This window comes from Equus quagga, chromosome 11, assembly GCF_021613505.1.
Source record: "Equus quagga isolate Etosha38 chromosome 11, UCLA_HA_Equagga_1.0, whole genome shotgun sequence".
Lineage (NCBI taxonomy): Eukaryota > Metazoa > Chordata > Mammalia > Perissodactyla > Equidae > Equus > Equus quagga.
Window position 1 is genome coordinate 32,194,146 of NC_060277.1, and position 16,203 is coordinate 32,210,348.

A 16,203-nucleotide genomic window follows, 5' to 3' on the forward strand; every position below is an offset into this window, starting at 1 on the left:
TCAGCAATCAAACATATTTCAAAGACTGTTTATTAGAGAGATACCTATACATTACAACAAATGTTAGTTGAACAGAAATGAACTGTAGCATTAAAACTTCTTCTATCAAAGTATTTTAATTATTATGCTTATTCTTTTAAAAATTCTGTAGCAGCCTATCTTAATAAGACGTAAGCCTTAATGTCCTAAGGCATCCATTGTATGTAATAAATGAACTTTTTTCCTAACCATCCAGAATGGTATTAACTCTCCTTAGAAAAATGAAGAGGATGGTAATTCAAGTATTTTTGTGGGGATTAATTCTCTTGCAGAAGCTAGATTGAGAAAGGCTGCCCTATAGTAGTCAAGATAACTGAACTTTTAACCTTTAGTTTGAAATATACTGGGGTGTGTAGAATTGGGTGTTACATTAAAGCTATATTACTTTACATAAAGGATTAAATGTGACAAACTTTGTAAAGTAATAAGCATAATGCCTGACATGTAATAAGTACTCAATAAATAATTTCTATTATCACGTTTTAAGCTTTCTTTATCCTCAGTTCCTGAAATGTGTTATGATGTTTCAGACAAGATGAAATTGGTTTTGATTTTAAGCACAGTAATAAAGATGTATATAATTTAATCAAAACTTTATATTTTCAAATTTAAACAAGCTGTCCTAGTAATATTTTATGCTTAGTGATTGAGTAACAATGCTTTAAATTTTGCTTTTTTATGATCTTCAAATAACTCAGAATTCATCCACAGTAACCATGTGATAAATGAAGTTGTTTTTTGTGATTGTTCTCATGAGGATTTTTAGGTCTTCGCCAGTTCACATAGGCAAATACTTCTCTTTAATGCATTGATTTATGTGAAAGTAGGGGCAGGGGGAATGAGAAACAGCTAGTCTTCCCTGTTGTGAACGGACAGAATATTAATGCCTAACCAAACCTCATGCCGTAGGATTCTTTAGCTTTCCTACAGTAAATGGTACATTACTTTTTGGATACAATTGGCATTGCCACGGAGCACTATAGGTTATACAAGTTATAAAAATACACCATTATTTGTGAAACTGAAAAAAAATTCCTGAAACTAATTGTCAGAGCAAGAATATTAGTGAATTAATTCTTGGTAGTGTAAACTGAATATACTTTATGCAGTACTATTGAACAAAAAAATAGATAATAGGCTGTCACTTGAGAATGGCTAACATAATTTATGAGACAAGACAAGCATCTTTCTTTATTGCATGCATTTGTAGTCAGCTTATTCAGTGCTAATTTTTAAAGGTAAAGTGGATTTATATTAATACATTTCCATATTCTTGCTTAACAGTTTATAAGGTAAATAATGCAGGAATGTCAGGTGGCCATACTGTGACTGTGAAATAGAATGAACTGTTTATACATTGCATTCAGTTCAGGGAAAGTTGTTAAATGCCATTTCTGATGTGTATGTCGTTAAAATATTACCTAGTCTGTGCTATGCTTTTTATATTAATAATTATTATAAAGCCAAACTTCATCGTCTTAATTTTTGAATTATATGTTTAAAATAACCGGTATCCACATTAAAAACTTACAAAATTGTCTGACCATTGCAAATAAAATGAGTAAGAATGGACACAGTTGGAGTGCTTCATTATATGAATATGTTTGTCTTCTGCATTTTTACTAAACTGCAGTAGCCAGAAAAAGTTTCTCTAGATGGAGATTTTGTGAGCTACTTAGTGGTTTATACGCTGCCAGGACAGTACGTGTATTGCAAGTATACTTGTGTATATTAGAGGGGATTAACAGGAGAAGGAAAAAGGGAAATGACATCTGAAGACAGTGTCAGTTTTTCATACTTCTTTCTCAGTCTTCAGGCGTATAATATTTATACATGTACGTATTTCCAAGTTCCTCCTCCACTGTTGTTTAGTGGTGGAATATGGTAGTGACGCTGTAGACACAACTAAAATATGTCCTTCTTTCAAATGCTAATATATTCTCAAACCACTTGATCTCTGCATTACTCCCCTCATAGAGTTGCCCAGAAAGAATGTCCCCATGCTGCACCTGGTGCCATCCTCCTCGTTAAGGACCAGTAGAGGTCTCTTATTAAATAGAAAGAGATTGGGCTTTCTATTTAGTTCTTTACTGGGAGTAAGTGTTGTAAGAAAATAAGGTTTGCTGCTTGTTGCCATAAAATCTGTGTTGCATTAAGTGTTTTCCACGTAGAATGGAAAGTGATAGACTATTCAGAGAGTGTTTATAAAATATGAGTTTCAGAAACTGTTTAGACATATGAAAATTTAGTAAGCTAAACTGAGGCTGTAAATGAAGTCTTTTAAAATGCCAAAACTGTAATATATAAGAATTCTGAATATAATAAAGTTAGCATTTAAAATAAGTGAGGTAAGGAATTATTTGACCAATATTGCTAAAATAATTGATTAACTAGGAAATATAAACTTAGATTTCTGCCACACTTTCTATTAAAAAATAAATTACAAGTTAATTATTTAAATGTAAAAAATAAAACTATAACAGAAGTTGAAGAAATAGTAAATGAATCTGTATTTGATCTCAAGATAGGAAAAGTTTTCTAAGCAACAACTACGTAAGGGACCAACTTGAAAATTTAAGTCCATAAAATTAAAAAAAATAAATAAGATGAAGTACAAATAAAAAACTGGGTAAAAGTGTTATAGCATGTGATGGACAAGGAATTGGGACCCTTAATACATAAAGTGCTATCACAAACCAGTATGAAAAAAGACTATGACATCCAGTTAAAGAGTAAAAAGATAATTTATAAAGAAAAATCAAGTAAATATGAAAATTATTTAAATGCAAAATTGATCACATGAAGAGAAGTAAACAAAAATATACCAGTTTGATTTTTAAAATGAAGGAACGGAGGCTTAGAGAGGTTGTCTGACATGTCCTGGGTCACTAAGTTCAGTGAGAAAGCCTAAATTTGAAAGATTTCTGTCTATCTGATGGGAATATGACATTTTTTTCATGAATTTTTTGTTCATATTTTCTAAATTTTTATCACTGAACCAAAAAGATAGAAGTCTTTTCTATAACAAGAGATGAACAGAAACACTGAAACACTTTAGGCAACATTACATCCCTTTTAATAGTAGTTACTCATTAAAGGGATATTCCATTTATTCACAGATTTTTTTCCTTGATGCATAAAAATAGATGGATAACATTTAAACTTTAATTCATTTAGAATATACATTCTCACTAAGTAGATATTCTTTTCAATTAATTTAACTTTAATCATAACTGTAGATGGGGCTTATATTTTTATGCTTATATAGTATCATAAAAAGCAAAAAACAAAGTTAATCAAATATGGAAATTTTAAAGCTAATCTTCTAATTGTATTTTTATTTGCAGATGGAGGACATCATTGGCACACTAAGAGATTCCAACCTGAAGCTGACACTTGCTTTTGGAATAGGAATGCATCATGCTGGACTACATGAGAGAGACCGAAAAACAGTAGAGGAACTATTTGTAAACTGTAAAGTTCAGGTATCTTTTTTTCCACAAACAGACACTTAAATATAACTTAACAGCTTTGTTTTAGTTAGATATAAGATATTATCTTTTATTTTTTAGGTTCTGATTGCTACAAGTACATTAGCCTGGGGTGTAAACTTCCCAGCTCATTTAGTAATTATTAAGGGAACAGAATATTATGATGGAAAAACAAGACGTTATGTGGATTTTCCCATTACAGGTAATTTTTAAAATTTACAGATACATTAAGCTTCTATTTTAGCCTTAATAATTTGAATTCGTATGAAGTAAATTTTAGAGAATAGGTCACATTTAAACGTATGAGGAGCAAAGTATAAGTTTTTGTTTCTAGTGCAAATATTATTCAAAGTATTGAGCTGTTTTGTTTACTTTTACTTACCCAATTTGTTGATAAACATCAAAAGCATAACTAATTGTTTCAAATTCATAAATAGATAAAAATATTGATTAGTAGCTGTTAGTAACTTAATATATTATAGTTAAACAATGTTTAATTTTAAACCTATTTCACTAGCAGTGATACTTCTATGGGACTTCTAGAACCAAATCGCTTGTTGCTACAATTTGTCCATGAACATTGTATTCACATATTTTAAAACTTGGTAAAAGCATTTTCACTGGGTTCTGAAAAGGGAAATATACTCAGTGTGTATTTTCTCTCAATGAATACATATAAAAACTGTATCTCTAAATCATTACTTACCTCAGAGATTCCTGCAGTATAAAGAAAGAAATTTTATACCATGGGTGGGAGGAGGGCGAGGCCTAAATGGACCCATTATTCAAATAATCAAGCGAATCTGCTGAAGAAATTTTCCTGTGTATGTTTTACTTTTTCTTGTTTAATTCAAATAGTAATAAGTCCTGAACAGCGTTTTTAACCATTTAACTACAGGAACCTTTCATCTTTCTTTTACAAACAGTAGGAGAGGCCCTTTTGGGTACTCAATTTTCTATCATAGTGAATTGATTATTTACTTATTAGGGAACCCAATCATAGGCATCAGAGATAGCACATATGCTCTTCAAGTATTCTGTTCCCTTTGTTGTTTTGTTGTCTTGTTGAAACATGCCATAATCATAAATATACATTATGCTGTGTGCCACATTGCAGAATACCTCTTGTTCTCTTTTTTACAGATGTACTCCAGATGATGGGGCGTGCTGGGAGGCCTCAGTTTGATGACCAAGGCAAAGCTGTAATTCTGGTTCATGACATAAAGAAAGACTTTTACAAAAAATTTCTTTATGAACCTTTCCCAGTAGAATCAAGGTAAATTTTGCTGTAAATTAATTTAAATGGATTCATATCATAGCAAGTTGATATTTATATGGTTATATTTTATTAGATAAAAATCAGTGAAACTTCGAATTCAAAAGAATTATTTGAAGTGAAACTAAATATGATTTCTGTAAGACAAAATTCAATTATAATTTTCATTTAACAAAAAAAACTTCCTTAAAAGAAGCAGTGTAGTACAGTGTTCAGGCACATGAAATCTAGAGCCAGACAACCTGGGTTCATATCTGAGCTCCACCACTTACTTGCTTGATCTTGAGCAAGTTATTTAATTCCTCAGTGCCTTAGTGCACCTACCTGTAAAATGGAGATAATAGCAATACTAGCTATTTCATAGGGTAATTGTAATGATCAAATGTGTAGTGTTTGAAACAGTGTCTTTCACATAGTAAGCATTTAAAAAAGTATTAGTTTGATGTGTATTTTTGTAGTATAGTTAATAAATATCTAAAACAAAGGGACTTGTAATGAATAATTTAGGCTACTGGCCTATTTCAGAATTATCACATACTTCTTTTTGGCCCAGTAACTGCAACCCAGTTGACAGAAGTCTTCCCTCATTTTCTCAGCTGAAAATAGCCTTTCTCATATTTATATATTTTTGGTTTATAACACTTATCACTTGCTACCTTTTGTAATAGTCTTTTTGAATATACTGTATCTCCTTTACTATATTCTAACTGCAGAGGACAAAACATGTTTCTAATTTATAGTGTAAATAGTTATTGGATTTTTTATTCTAAGTACTACCAATTTTTTTTTAGTTTGGAAAGTATAAAAATATTAAATGTTGTGGGATACAACTAACACTGTGCTAAAAACATTTATGACCACAATTTTTATATGTATACATATATATATATATATAAATTTTAAAAGAAAGAATGAAAAATCAGTGATCTAAGTATCCATCTCAAGAATTTGGAGCAAAATTAGCAAATTGAACTCCCAAGAAAGATAAGAACAAGAATTAATGGATTGAAATCAAACAAACATTAGAAAAACAAATCAACAAAGCCAAAAAGTTGGTTCTTTGAAAAGAATAATAAAATCGATAAACCTTTAAGTCTGATTAAGAGAAAGAGAAAGAAGGAACAAAATCTTAGGAGTGAAAAGATATTGCAGACGTTAAAAAGATAGTAAGATATTATGAAAAACTTTATGCAAATAATTTTTAAAATTTAGATGAAGTGGTAAAATTTTAAAAAATACTAAAACTGACATAAAAGGAGATAGAAAATCTTAGTAGTCTCATTTATTAAAGTAATTGAATCTGAAGTTTAAAATCTGTCCACGAAGAAATCTTCTGAGCCAGATGTTTCACTAGTGAATTCTTCATAACATTTAAGGAAGAAATAACATAAATCTTACATGAACTCTTCCTAGTAATAGAAAAGATAGGAATATTTTCCAACTCATTTTATGAGACTAGAGTAACCTTGATAACAAAACCTGATAAGAAATTTACAAGAAAAGAATGTAACAAACCTGTGTCTCATGAATATAGATGTAGAAATCCTAACCAAACATTAGTACATAAAATCCAGAATGTATAAAAAGATAAAATATTACAACTAGGTGTAATTTATTCCATAAATGCAAAAATGATTTATTATTTGAAAATAAATTAATATAATTCACCACATTAGCAGAAGAAATGAGAAAAATCATATGATTATTCATAAAGGTAAAAAAAAGAGCATTTGATAAAATTCCACATCCATTCATAATAAAAACTCTTAGCAAATAAAAATATAATGAAATGTCCTTAGTCTGATAAAGAGTATCTACAAAAAAATCTAATGTAAACATCATAAATTAATGATGGAATATTGAAAGCGTTCCCTTTGAGATACGAAATGTGATAGGGATATTCCCACCACTTTCAGTAAGTATTGTGCTAGAGGCCCAAGCCACTAAAATATGGTAAGGAAAAGAAATAAAGTCAGGATATCCTTTTGAGGAAGGGTAGTGACTAAAAAGTACAAAAAGATGGCTTCTGGAGCACTGGTAATGCTTGATTTTGGGTTTGGGTACACAGGTATGTCCTCATTGTCACAATTACTTGAGTTGTACATGTATAATTCGTGTAATTTCTTCTATGTGTACTTCATAAAAAGTTAACTAAAATTTTTCATTTTGTACCTTGATATGACTATTAATATTTTATCTATTGCAGAGTATTCCATAGTTTATATATTAACTTCTTTATTAATGGGCATTTAGAGAGGTTCCAATTACATAAATGTTGCAGTAAACTATTTTGCTTCCCTATCCCAACATGTAAGTTTTTCTCTAGCAGGTGATAATGAAAGTGAAATTACTGAGTCATAGTGATTGTTCAAATAGATATTGCCAAATTGCCCTCCAGTTGATTATACAGGTTTATATGCTGTCTCTGGTGACTGAAAGTAATATAGAAACTTGGTTTTTTTCATTCAATTTATTATGGCCATTTTGTCACGTCCTTAAAAAAATTCTTTGCAAAAACTATTTTTAATATCTGCATATTGTTCCATGTATCATCATTTATTTAGCCTTTCTTTTGGTGGATATAGCTTCCTTTTTTTTTCTGTTTTTTGTAATTTACATAAGAAACGAAAATGAACAGTTTGTTGTGCCAGTCTTTCAACACATCTAATCATCCTTGTATACTCCACAACACCTAGTACAGTTGTCTTCTGTGATTAGGGACTTAATATTTACTGAATGAATGAATATCTTTGCTCTGTCATAACTCTCATCCCTTTCTTGCCAACTCTCTTTTCATCTGCCTCAGAGTTACTCCATACTTAACTCTGGTGTCTCATAAGTGTACCCTTCCCTGCTCTCCATGGTGTATCTTCTGCTGTCTGCTCTTACCTTGGATCTCATCTTCTCTCCCAAAAGATGCTAGCTCCCTTTCTGTCAGCCTCTGTTTATTTCCGTCTAGCAATTCATTTCCCCAAAATTATGTACAAAATATACAAATTATACAAAACATATTTGTTTTATATCTTGGGATGTAAAATCTGAGTCTTGATTATGTGAGCTAAAATGTGATTCATTTAATGTTCATGTATGTTTCCCATGTCTTGTTCACTGTATAGCTTATTAGGAGTGCTCTCTGACCATTTAAATGCAGAGATTGCTGGTGGTACAATAACATCCAAGCAAGATGCAATGGATTATATCACCTGGACTTACTTTTTCCGACGTCTTATCATGAACCCCAGGTAAGCATAGGACAACTATTTATCTTTCTGTTTTGCACTGAAAGAAAATATGTATGAAAGTATTAATCTCTAAATTCAGGTACATAACAAGTCAGAACTTTGAACATTCTAGATATATACATTTGCCCAGAGGATCAGATGATGTCTCTGATATGATCATAATATAATATGACCTATTAGAAAATAATTGTATGCTTTATTACTTAGCTTATTTAATTAACTTAGAATATACTTGAGGAGTTTGCTCTGTAGTTAGGGACACAAGACACTCAAAAGTCACTAAGAAATGTGCTAAATTACATGATAGTCACTGACTTGCTTACAGTTGGTATCCAGAGAAGAGTGAGTCTTGTGAAGTTGTAAAGGGAAGAATTTGTGAAGCACTCGTAAGAGTTAATGAGAACCTACAAGCGGAAATAAAATTGGGGGAGTTGTGATGGAGTGTCTTTTACTCCAGGCATATGGGTTAGAGCCTCCTTCAGCACCTATTTGTCAGGTGTTAATACTAGACACTGAGGGATAAAGGTGAGTGTATATCATCCCCTGTCTTCAAGGGCTGATCCTTTAACATGGGAAAATGACATATAAATCACTACGGTGTAAATCCTAAGTGCTCTAATAAAACTGCATTTAAGCCTATGAGAGTGAAAGTTTTACAGAAGAGATGATACTTCACCAGATCTTGAATCTGGAACAGGAGTAGAAAGGGTAGAAGGCACAAAAATACTATATGGGCAAAGGGCCTCAGGGCTTGAAAAAGTGTTTAAAGAAGGCTAAGAAGTTTGCCGTAACTGGAGCTTCAGAAGCGTGGACACAAGAAGATTGCTTGACTGGAAAGTGGGCCAAGCACCAGAGAGTAAAAGGCCCACATGCCATGCTAAAGGGTTTGCATCTGATCCCTTTGGCTGTGGTGAGCCATTAGAAATTTTTAAACATAATTTTAACATCATCAAATTAAGTTTTGTTTTGTTTCAATACTTATGGCACTGTGGAAGGGAATGAACTGGAATGGGGAGACATTTACAACAGCAAGACCCACTAGGAATCTGTTTAATAATAGGGGAAGGGTAAATAGGATCTTAACAGATGCTGAGGGAATGAGAGGAGGGCCAAAGGTAAGAGATATTCCTGACATAAGTAAGAGGAAATGTTAAACCATTGTAAGGTCTTGAACTGAGAGATTACAATGAAAATGTTATTACTAAATCTTGCCTGTTGGTGCCTTAAGAAATTTGTTTCTTCTCAGCCAACATTTCCACTTACATAGATAGGAGTTTGAGAATATGGTGCCATTTTGCTCAGTTTCCTCAACTGTTAGGACCTCTCGATTAGGTACAAAATATCATTTGGGAACATGACTACAGAATTGGTGAGATAGCCATCCAGCACTGCAAATGTATCATAGTAAATAGATCACAGGATTAGAATTGTGGAGTCGGATACTGGGATAGGGTTTACATGCACTCTAGTCCCAACTTTTGTTTGATATTGAAGAAATGAAGACTGGAAACTTAAAGTGACTTGCCCTGAATCCCGTAATTACTTTGTGATAAAGCCAGGACTTAAAAACCTAAGTTTTCTGACTCACAACTCTTTGTTTTTTAGAAGGAGAGGGGGCTTGGTTTCTAAGTGTTGATATATTTCTTTTTCATATATCTTAAGAATAGAGGCAATTAATCTGGAGGAAAGAGCTTTGAACTTGGAATCAGAACACTGATTCTTGTTTCACCTTTTACTAACTGTGACCTTGAGTCATTTCACCTCTCTCAGCTTCCCTTTCCTTATCTGGAAAGTGAGGAATAGCCTGCATTGCTCACAGGGCCATATTGAGAATCAAACACATGAAGTAAAGTCTTTCTAAGCTCTGTATTCATTATGAAGAGCATAATTAATGTTGCTGAGTGAACTGCTATTCCTGTACTCCCTTCTGGTTGCTTTACTGGTCTATACCATCCTAAAGAGTCTAGTTTAGAGACTAAAAACCTAATCCTTTCTGTCAGCTCGTCTCATTAGCAAACAAGGGAATAATTCACTGAGGTAAATTGAATTCTTCAGCAAATTATGTTTCCTATTGAATCCACAGATACACTGAACTTCGTATGTACATCTCCTTTTCTTAAATTAAAAAAAATTTTTAACTTACTATTGTAAAACAATTTGAAACTTTAAAAGAATTGCAAAAATAATACAAAAAGGCACTACATATCCTTCACAAAGCTTCCTCAAGCGTCAACATCTTACATCACCATAGTAGAATTATCTAAACCAGGAAATGAACATTTATGTAATACTATTAACTAGTTCACAGGCTTTATTCAGATTTCAATTATCCCACCAATGTCCGTTTTCTGTCCAGGATCCAATTTAGTATCGTGCATTGCATTTAGTTGTCCTTTCTCCTTAGTTCATACCAATCTGTGATATTTCCTCGGTCTTTGTCCATCATAACCTTGACACTTTAGAAGAATATTGGCTGGTTATTTTACAGAATGTCCTTCAATTTGGGTTCCACTAAAGTGTCCTCATCCCTAAGTTTAAGTTCTGCCCTTTTGGGCAAGAATACTGTGGAAGTGATGTCTTGCTCTCCTCAATGCATGATATCATGAAGTTCTTCTCTAGAGATCCCTTCTATATTTAAAATATCACCTATATGTGAAAAACCCCAAAATATGTTACTCCAATCTGCTCTCTATCAAAATGCAATCTCATTCTCTACCTGCCTTCTGAATGTTGCCACATGAGCTGCCCACCATCATTTCAAACTCAACATGTCTAAAACTGGATTAGTCATCTAGCAATAACTTCCTCTCATCTTTCTTACTTTTGTTAATGTTAGCACTCTGCATCTGTTTACATTGACCTCAAACCTCAAATTTGCATTTTAATTTTTCTTTTCCCTTGTTTAGTTAGTTCTCCAACAGCTTACTCTGCTTTTAGTCTATCCCCAATCTAGCCTGATTTGCAACTGTCATATAGTACTGATCAGAAATTAGATGTATTATGTTGGTTGTGGGAGCTAGATAAGGTTTAGTTAGTAGACAGAGAATGCGTTAAGTCTTTACATTCAGATAATGAGTGGGAGACTGTCCAACTTTACGTTTTTTCAACCATGAGAGTGAGATGAGCCAAAAGCACAGCTGGAGGTGCCAATCGGAATAGGGGTCCTGCTGAGAGGGAACTGGAGTAGGCATCACTCCCTGTTGCTCTGGTTACAAGCTACCTTCTATTTAATAATATTATGGTGGGAAAATCCACGTGAACAAGTATATAAGTACACAAGTATATAAGTATATAAGAAACAGTATTAATTAGGGACAGAACAAGAAGTTTAGGGAGGTTAGCAGTGGAAAAAGATGAAATCTTGAGGGGATGTATTTGGGTTATAACTTAAAGAAATGATACTGAGCTTCTGAGCCAGGGGACTTCTTGCGTATTGACAACTAAGGATATCTCCTGCTCTTATGATTGTAGTTCTTGTATGTATGCGAGTGAGTGTGAGTGTTCCTTAGTTTACATTGCCTTGCTTCCTTTATCTGATGGCTGTCTTTGCTGGGAGGAAATTCTGGGACCAGGGGTCAAAGGACACATCATCTTGTTCCGTTGGCTTAGGGCACTTAGTAGTTGTGGCAGCTGCTTTTCCTGCCCTCTGGGCTGCCACGGATGAGAGCTCGGTATCCCCCACTACCACCACCAGAGGGGCAAAGATAGGTTGAAGGAAACTTTAATTCACACCACCTCTGGGTAAGAGGTTCCTCTCATTTTCGTGCTTTTACTGTCACTCTTCTTCCTGCCTGCGTTGCCCTCCCCAGCCCTTAAAGCCAGCCAAGCTCTAACAGTCTTAAAAGTCCAGTCATATGTTGATAAATGCACTTCAATTAATTTTTGGGAGGGGGTGGTTTATCCATTCTTGACCATCCGTGTCAAGTGTGCCAGTTCCTTTAGTACCCACCTTTGTGTATTTTGAGATACCTGGCTAGGTTAAGAGTAAGACTGTCATTGTTATTCAGAAGTAGAAACCTATGCCCAAGCTGTTGCCATCTGAATTAATCAGTCCAGAATAGGTACAACAATAAATAAATTTAAAAAAAAGCATAGCTATGATGGCATTTTTCACAGAAATAGAACAATCCTAAAATTCATATGGAACCACAAAAGACCCCAAATAGCCAAAGCAATCTTGAGAAAGAAGAACAAAGCTAGACGTGTATCACACTTCCTGATTTCAAACTATATTAGAAAGCTATAATAATCAAAACAGTCTGACACTGAGGGGCTGGCCTAGTGGCATAGTGGTTAAGTTCACACACTCCACTTCAGTGTCCTGGGGTTTGCAGGTTTGGATCCCACCTGTGGACCTGGCACCACTTGTCAAGTCACACTGTGGTGGCATCCCACATAAAATAAAGGAAGATTGGCACAGATGTTAGTTCAGCAACAATCTTCCTCAAGCAAAATTGGCAGCTGCTGTTAGCTCAAGGCCGATCTTCCTCACCAAAAAAACAAAAAAATGTATGATGCTCTCATAAAAACAGACACCTAGATCAATGGAACAGAATGGGAAATCCAGAAATAGCCCACGCATATAGGATCAATTAATCTGCAACAATATACAATGGGGGAAAAGACAATCTCTTCAGTAATTGCTGCTGGGAAAACTGTGCAGCCACAGGCCAAAGAATGAAACTGCACCACTATCTTACACCATACACAAAAATCTACTCAAAATGGATCAAAGACCTGAAGGTAAGACCTGAAACTGTGAAAGTCCTCAAAGAAAACATAGGCGATAAGCTCACTTATATCAATCTTGGCAGTGATTTTTTGGATTTGACACCAAAAGCAAAGGCAACTAAAGCAACAATGAACAGGTGGGAACTACGTGTAACTGAAAAGCTTCTGTATAGTAAAGGAAACCATCAACAAAATGAAAAGACAACCTATGGAATGGGAGAAAATATTTGCAAATCATATGTCTGATAAGGGGTTAATATCCAAAATATATAAGAAATTCATACAACTCAATAGGAAAAAAACCATCTGATTAAAAAATGGGCAGAGGATCTGAATAGAGGTTTTTCCAAAGAAGATATCCAAATGGTCAACAGGTACATGAAAAAATGCTCAACATCACTAATCATCAGGGAAATACAAATCAAAACCACAATGAGATATCACCTCACACCTGTTAGAATGGCTATTATCAAAAAGACAAGAGATAACAAGTGCTGGCGAGGATGTGGAGAAAAGGGAACCCTTGTGTACTGTTGGTGAGAATGCAAATTGGTGCAGCCACTACGGAAGACAACATAGAGGTTCCTCAAAAAATTAAAAATAGAACTAGTATATGATTCAGCAATTCCGCTTCTGGGTATTTATCCAGAGAAAACACAATCACTCTCAAAAAGCTATCTGCACCCTCATGTTTATTGCAGCATTATTTATAAGAGCCAAGACACGGAAATAACCTAAGTGTCCATCAGCAGGTGAATGGATAAAGAAAATGTGGTGTGTGTCTGTGTATACATGTACATATATATATATATATATATATATACACACACACAATGGAATAAAAAAGAAGGAAATCTTGCCATTTGCGACAACCCGGATGGACCTTGAGGGCATTATGCTAAGTGAAATAAGTCAGAGAGAAAGACAAGTATTATATCATCTCACTTATATCTGGGATCTAAAATAAAAAACAAATCTCATAGATAGAGAGAACAGATTGGTGGTTGCCAGAGGTAGGGGGTGGGGTAGGCAAAATGGATGAAGCTGGTCAAAAGGTACAAAATTCCAGTTATAAAATAAATAAGTCTGGGGATGTAGTGTACAGCATGGTGACTATAGTTAATACTGTATTGCATATTTGAAAGTTGCTAAGAGAGTAGACCTTAAAAAGTTCTAATCACAAGAAAAAAATTGTAACTGTGTGGTGATGGATGTTAACTGAACTTATTGTGGTGATCATTTTGTAATATATGTATATATCAAATAATTATGTTGTACACCTAAAACTAATATAGTGTTATATGTCAATTGTATCTCAATAATAGAAGCTATGATTAGCGAAAAAAAAAAAAGCTATGATTAGGTTCTGTTGGAAGGTAATAGCAACATGAGTAATAATATCTAGTCTCAAAATTCATAAAATCTACTTAATATGGTCAAGTATAAGCATTTAAAAATTAAATCTGTATTCCTTAATTCAGTAAACATCTATAGAGTGCCTCTTAAGTGCCAGGCGCTATTCTAGGAATTTTAAAGATGTATTAGTAAACTAATCAGAAAAATTTCTGTTTTCATGGCACTCATGTTCTTTTAGCAGAGATGGTAAATTTAAAAGTATAAAGTGACGAGTGCTTGGAGAAAAAAGAAAACAACGTAAGGAAGACTGGGAGAGCCAGAGGGTCAAGTGGGAGGAATTACAGTATTAAATAGGGAGTCAGAGTGGGCCTAATTAGAGGTGCCGAAGGGGAGTTGAGGAGATGTTGGTCATGGGTACAAACTTTCAGTTATAAATAAGATAAGTAAGTTCTGGGGAGCTAATATACAGCATGGTGACTATAGTTAACCATACTGTATTGTTCAAAAAATTACAAAGGATACTGCCATTTGAACAAAGCCTTGAAAGAGATAAGAAGGTTGGCTGCAGGAATATCTGGGGAACAGCTTTTCAGGCCAGGGGAACAGGAGAGGTTCCAAGGCAGGCATGTCTGGTGTATTCAAGGCACAGTGAGGGCAAAGTGTAACTGAAGTGGAATAAGTGAGGGTACAGAACAACAGGAGATAAGGTTAGGGTTGTTGGGGGTTGGGTGGTGAACAGGTCATGTGGGATCTTAGAGGCCATGATAAGGCCTTCGATTTTCTTTCTGGGTGAAATGAGAACCATTGTAGGGTTTTGAGCAGAGGACTGATAGGATCTATTCATATCATGGATCAGGTCAATTAGAATCATAAGTTGTTATAAATGATTTAAATTTTGCTGTTGAAAGACAGAAATTCTCGGATTGATTTTTTTTAAATCCAGCTAAACATGATTTATAAGCAATGATATATATGATTTATATATTAAATCAAAATGATACAGAAAAGTTGAAAATTAAGGATTAGGGGCAGCCCCATGGCCAAGTGGTTAAGTTCGCACACTCTGCTGCGGCGGCCCAGGGTTTCGCTGGTTCGGATCCTGGGCGCGGACATGGCACCGCTCGTCAGGCCACGTTGAGGTGGTGTCCCACATGCCACAACTAGAAGGACCTGCAACTAAGATACAACTATGTACCTGGGGGATTTGGGGAGATAAAGCAGAAAAAAAAAGAAGATTGGCAACAGTTGTTAGCTCAGGTGCCAATCTTTAAAAAAGAAAAAAGGAAATTAAGGATTGAATGAAGACATGGAGAATAACAAAAAGAAAGCAGTAGCTGCAGAATTAAAATCAGACGAAATGAAATTCAGGGCAAAAAAGATTGAAAAGGACAAAGAAGAACCATTCATGTCAATAACAAGAACAGACACTAAAAAGTTATAGTAGTGTACAATTTCCTTGAATATGTGTATATCTTTTTGTGTACCCTCCCAAAACAATCTATCATACTTGCAAATATATCACGGAAATTTATTTATAAAAACGTACCATATACTGGACCACAAAGAACAACTCAGTATATTTCAAAATGTAGAGATCATAAGGCCATCTTTTCAGTGTATAATGTAATGAAACCAGAGATAAACAATAAAAAGGATGGCAAAAAAAAAAATCGCACTGCTTAGGATTTAGGTACTTTTATTTTGGTGAAAGATGAAATTTTTTAAAAAGTTACAGACTAGAGGTATACAAAAATAAGTGTTACATAACAAAACCTATAAATTCCAATCAAAGCACAATTCCAAGGAACATTCATATCTTTCGAGCACCTACAGGCAACTGAATGCTTGAAAGTAAAATAAGCAAGCATCCGCCTCGAGGAACTAGATGAAGAACGTTAGCAAAACATAAATAAAAGCAAAGAGGAATTTATAAAAATGGGAATTGAAATTAGTAAAGTGGGAAACAAAAACTACGCTAATATTATTTATTGAGCATCTACTATATTTGAGATACTGTTTCAAAAACTTTACTCATTTAGTACTGTTTTGATCCCCATTTTATACATAA

General features: G+C 34.0%; 1 protein-coding gene across 2 annotated transcripts in view; it reads left to right on the forward strand.

The window, feature by feature from the left end:
* The window catches only part of ASCC3 (activating signal cointegrator 1 complex subunit 3), a 323,391-nt gene that overhangs the window by 236,431 nt on the left and 70,757 nt on the right, over positions 1-16,203 (forward strand). For both annotated transcript variants that reach the window (XM_046674951.1, XM_046674950.1), the window contains exons 31-34: positions 3,387-3,524; positions 3,612-3,732; positions 4,674-4,806; positions 7,923-8,048. In XM_046674951.1, the coding sequence (XP_046530907.1) occupies positions 3,387-3,524; positions 3,612-3,732; positions 4,674-4,806; positions 7,923-8,048 (518 nt within the window). The remainder of the gene's footprint in view (positions 1-3,386; positions 3,525-3,611; positions 3,733-4,673; positions 4,807-7,922; positions 8,049-16,203) is intronic.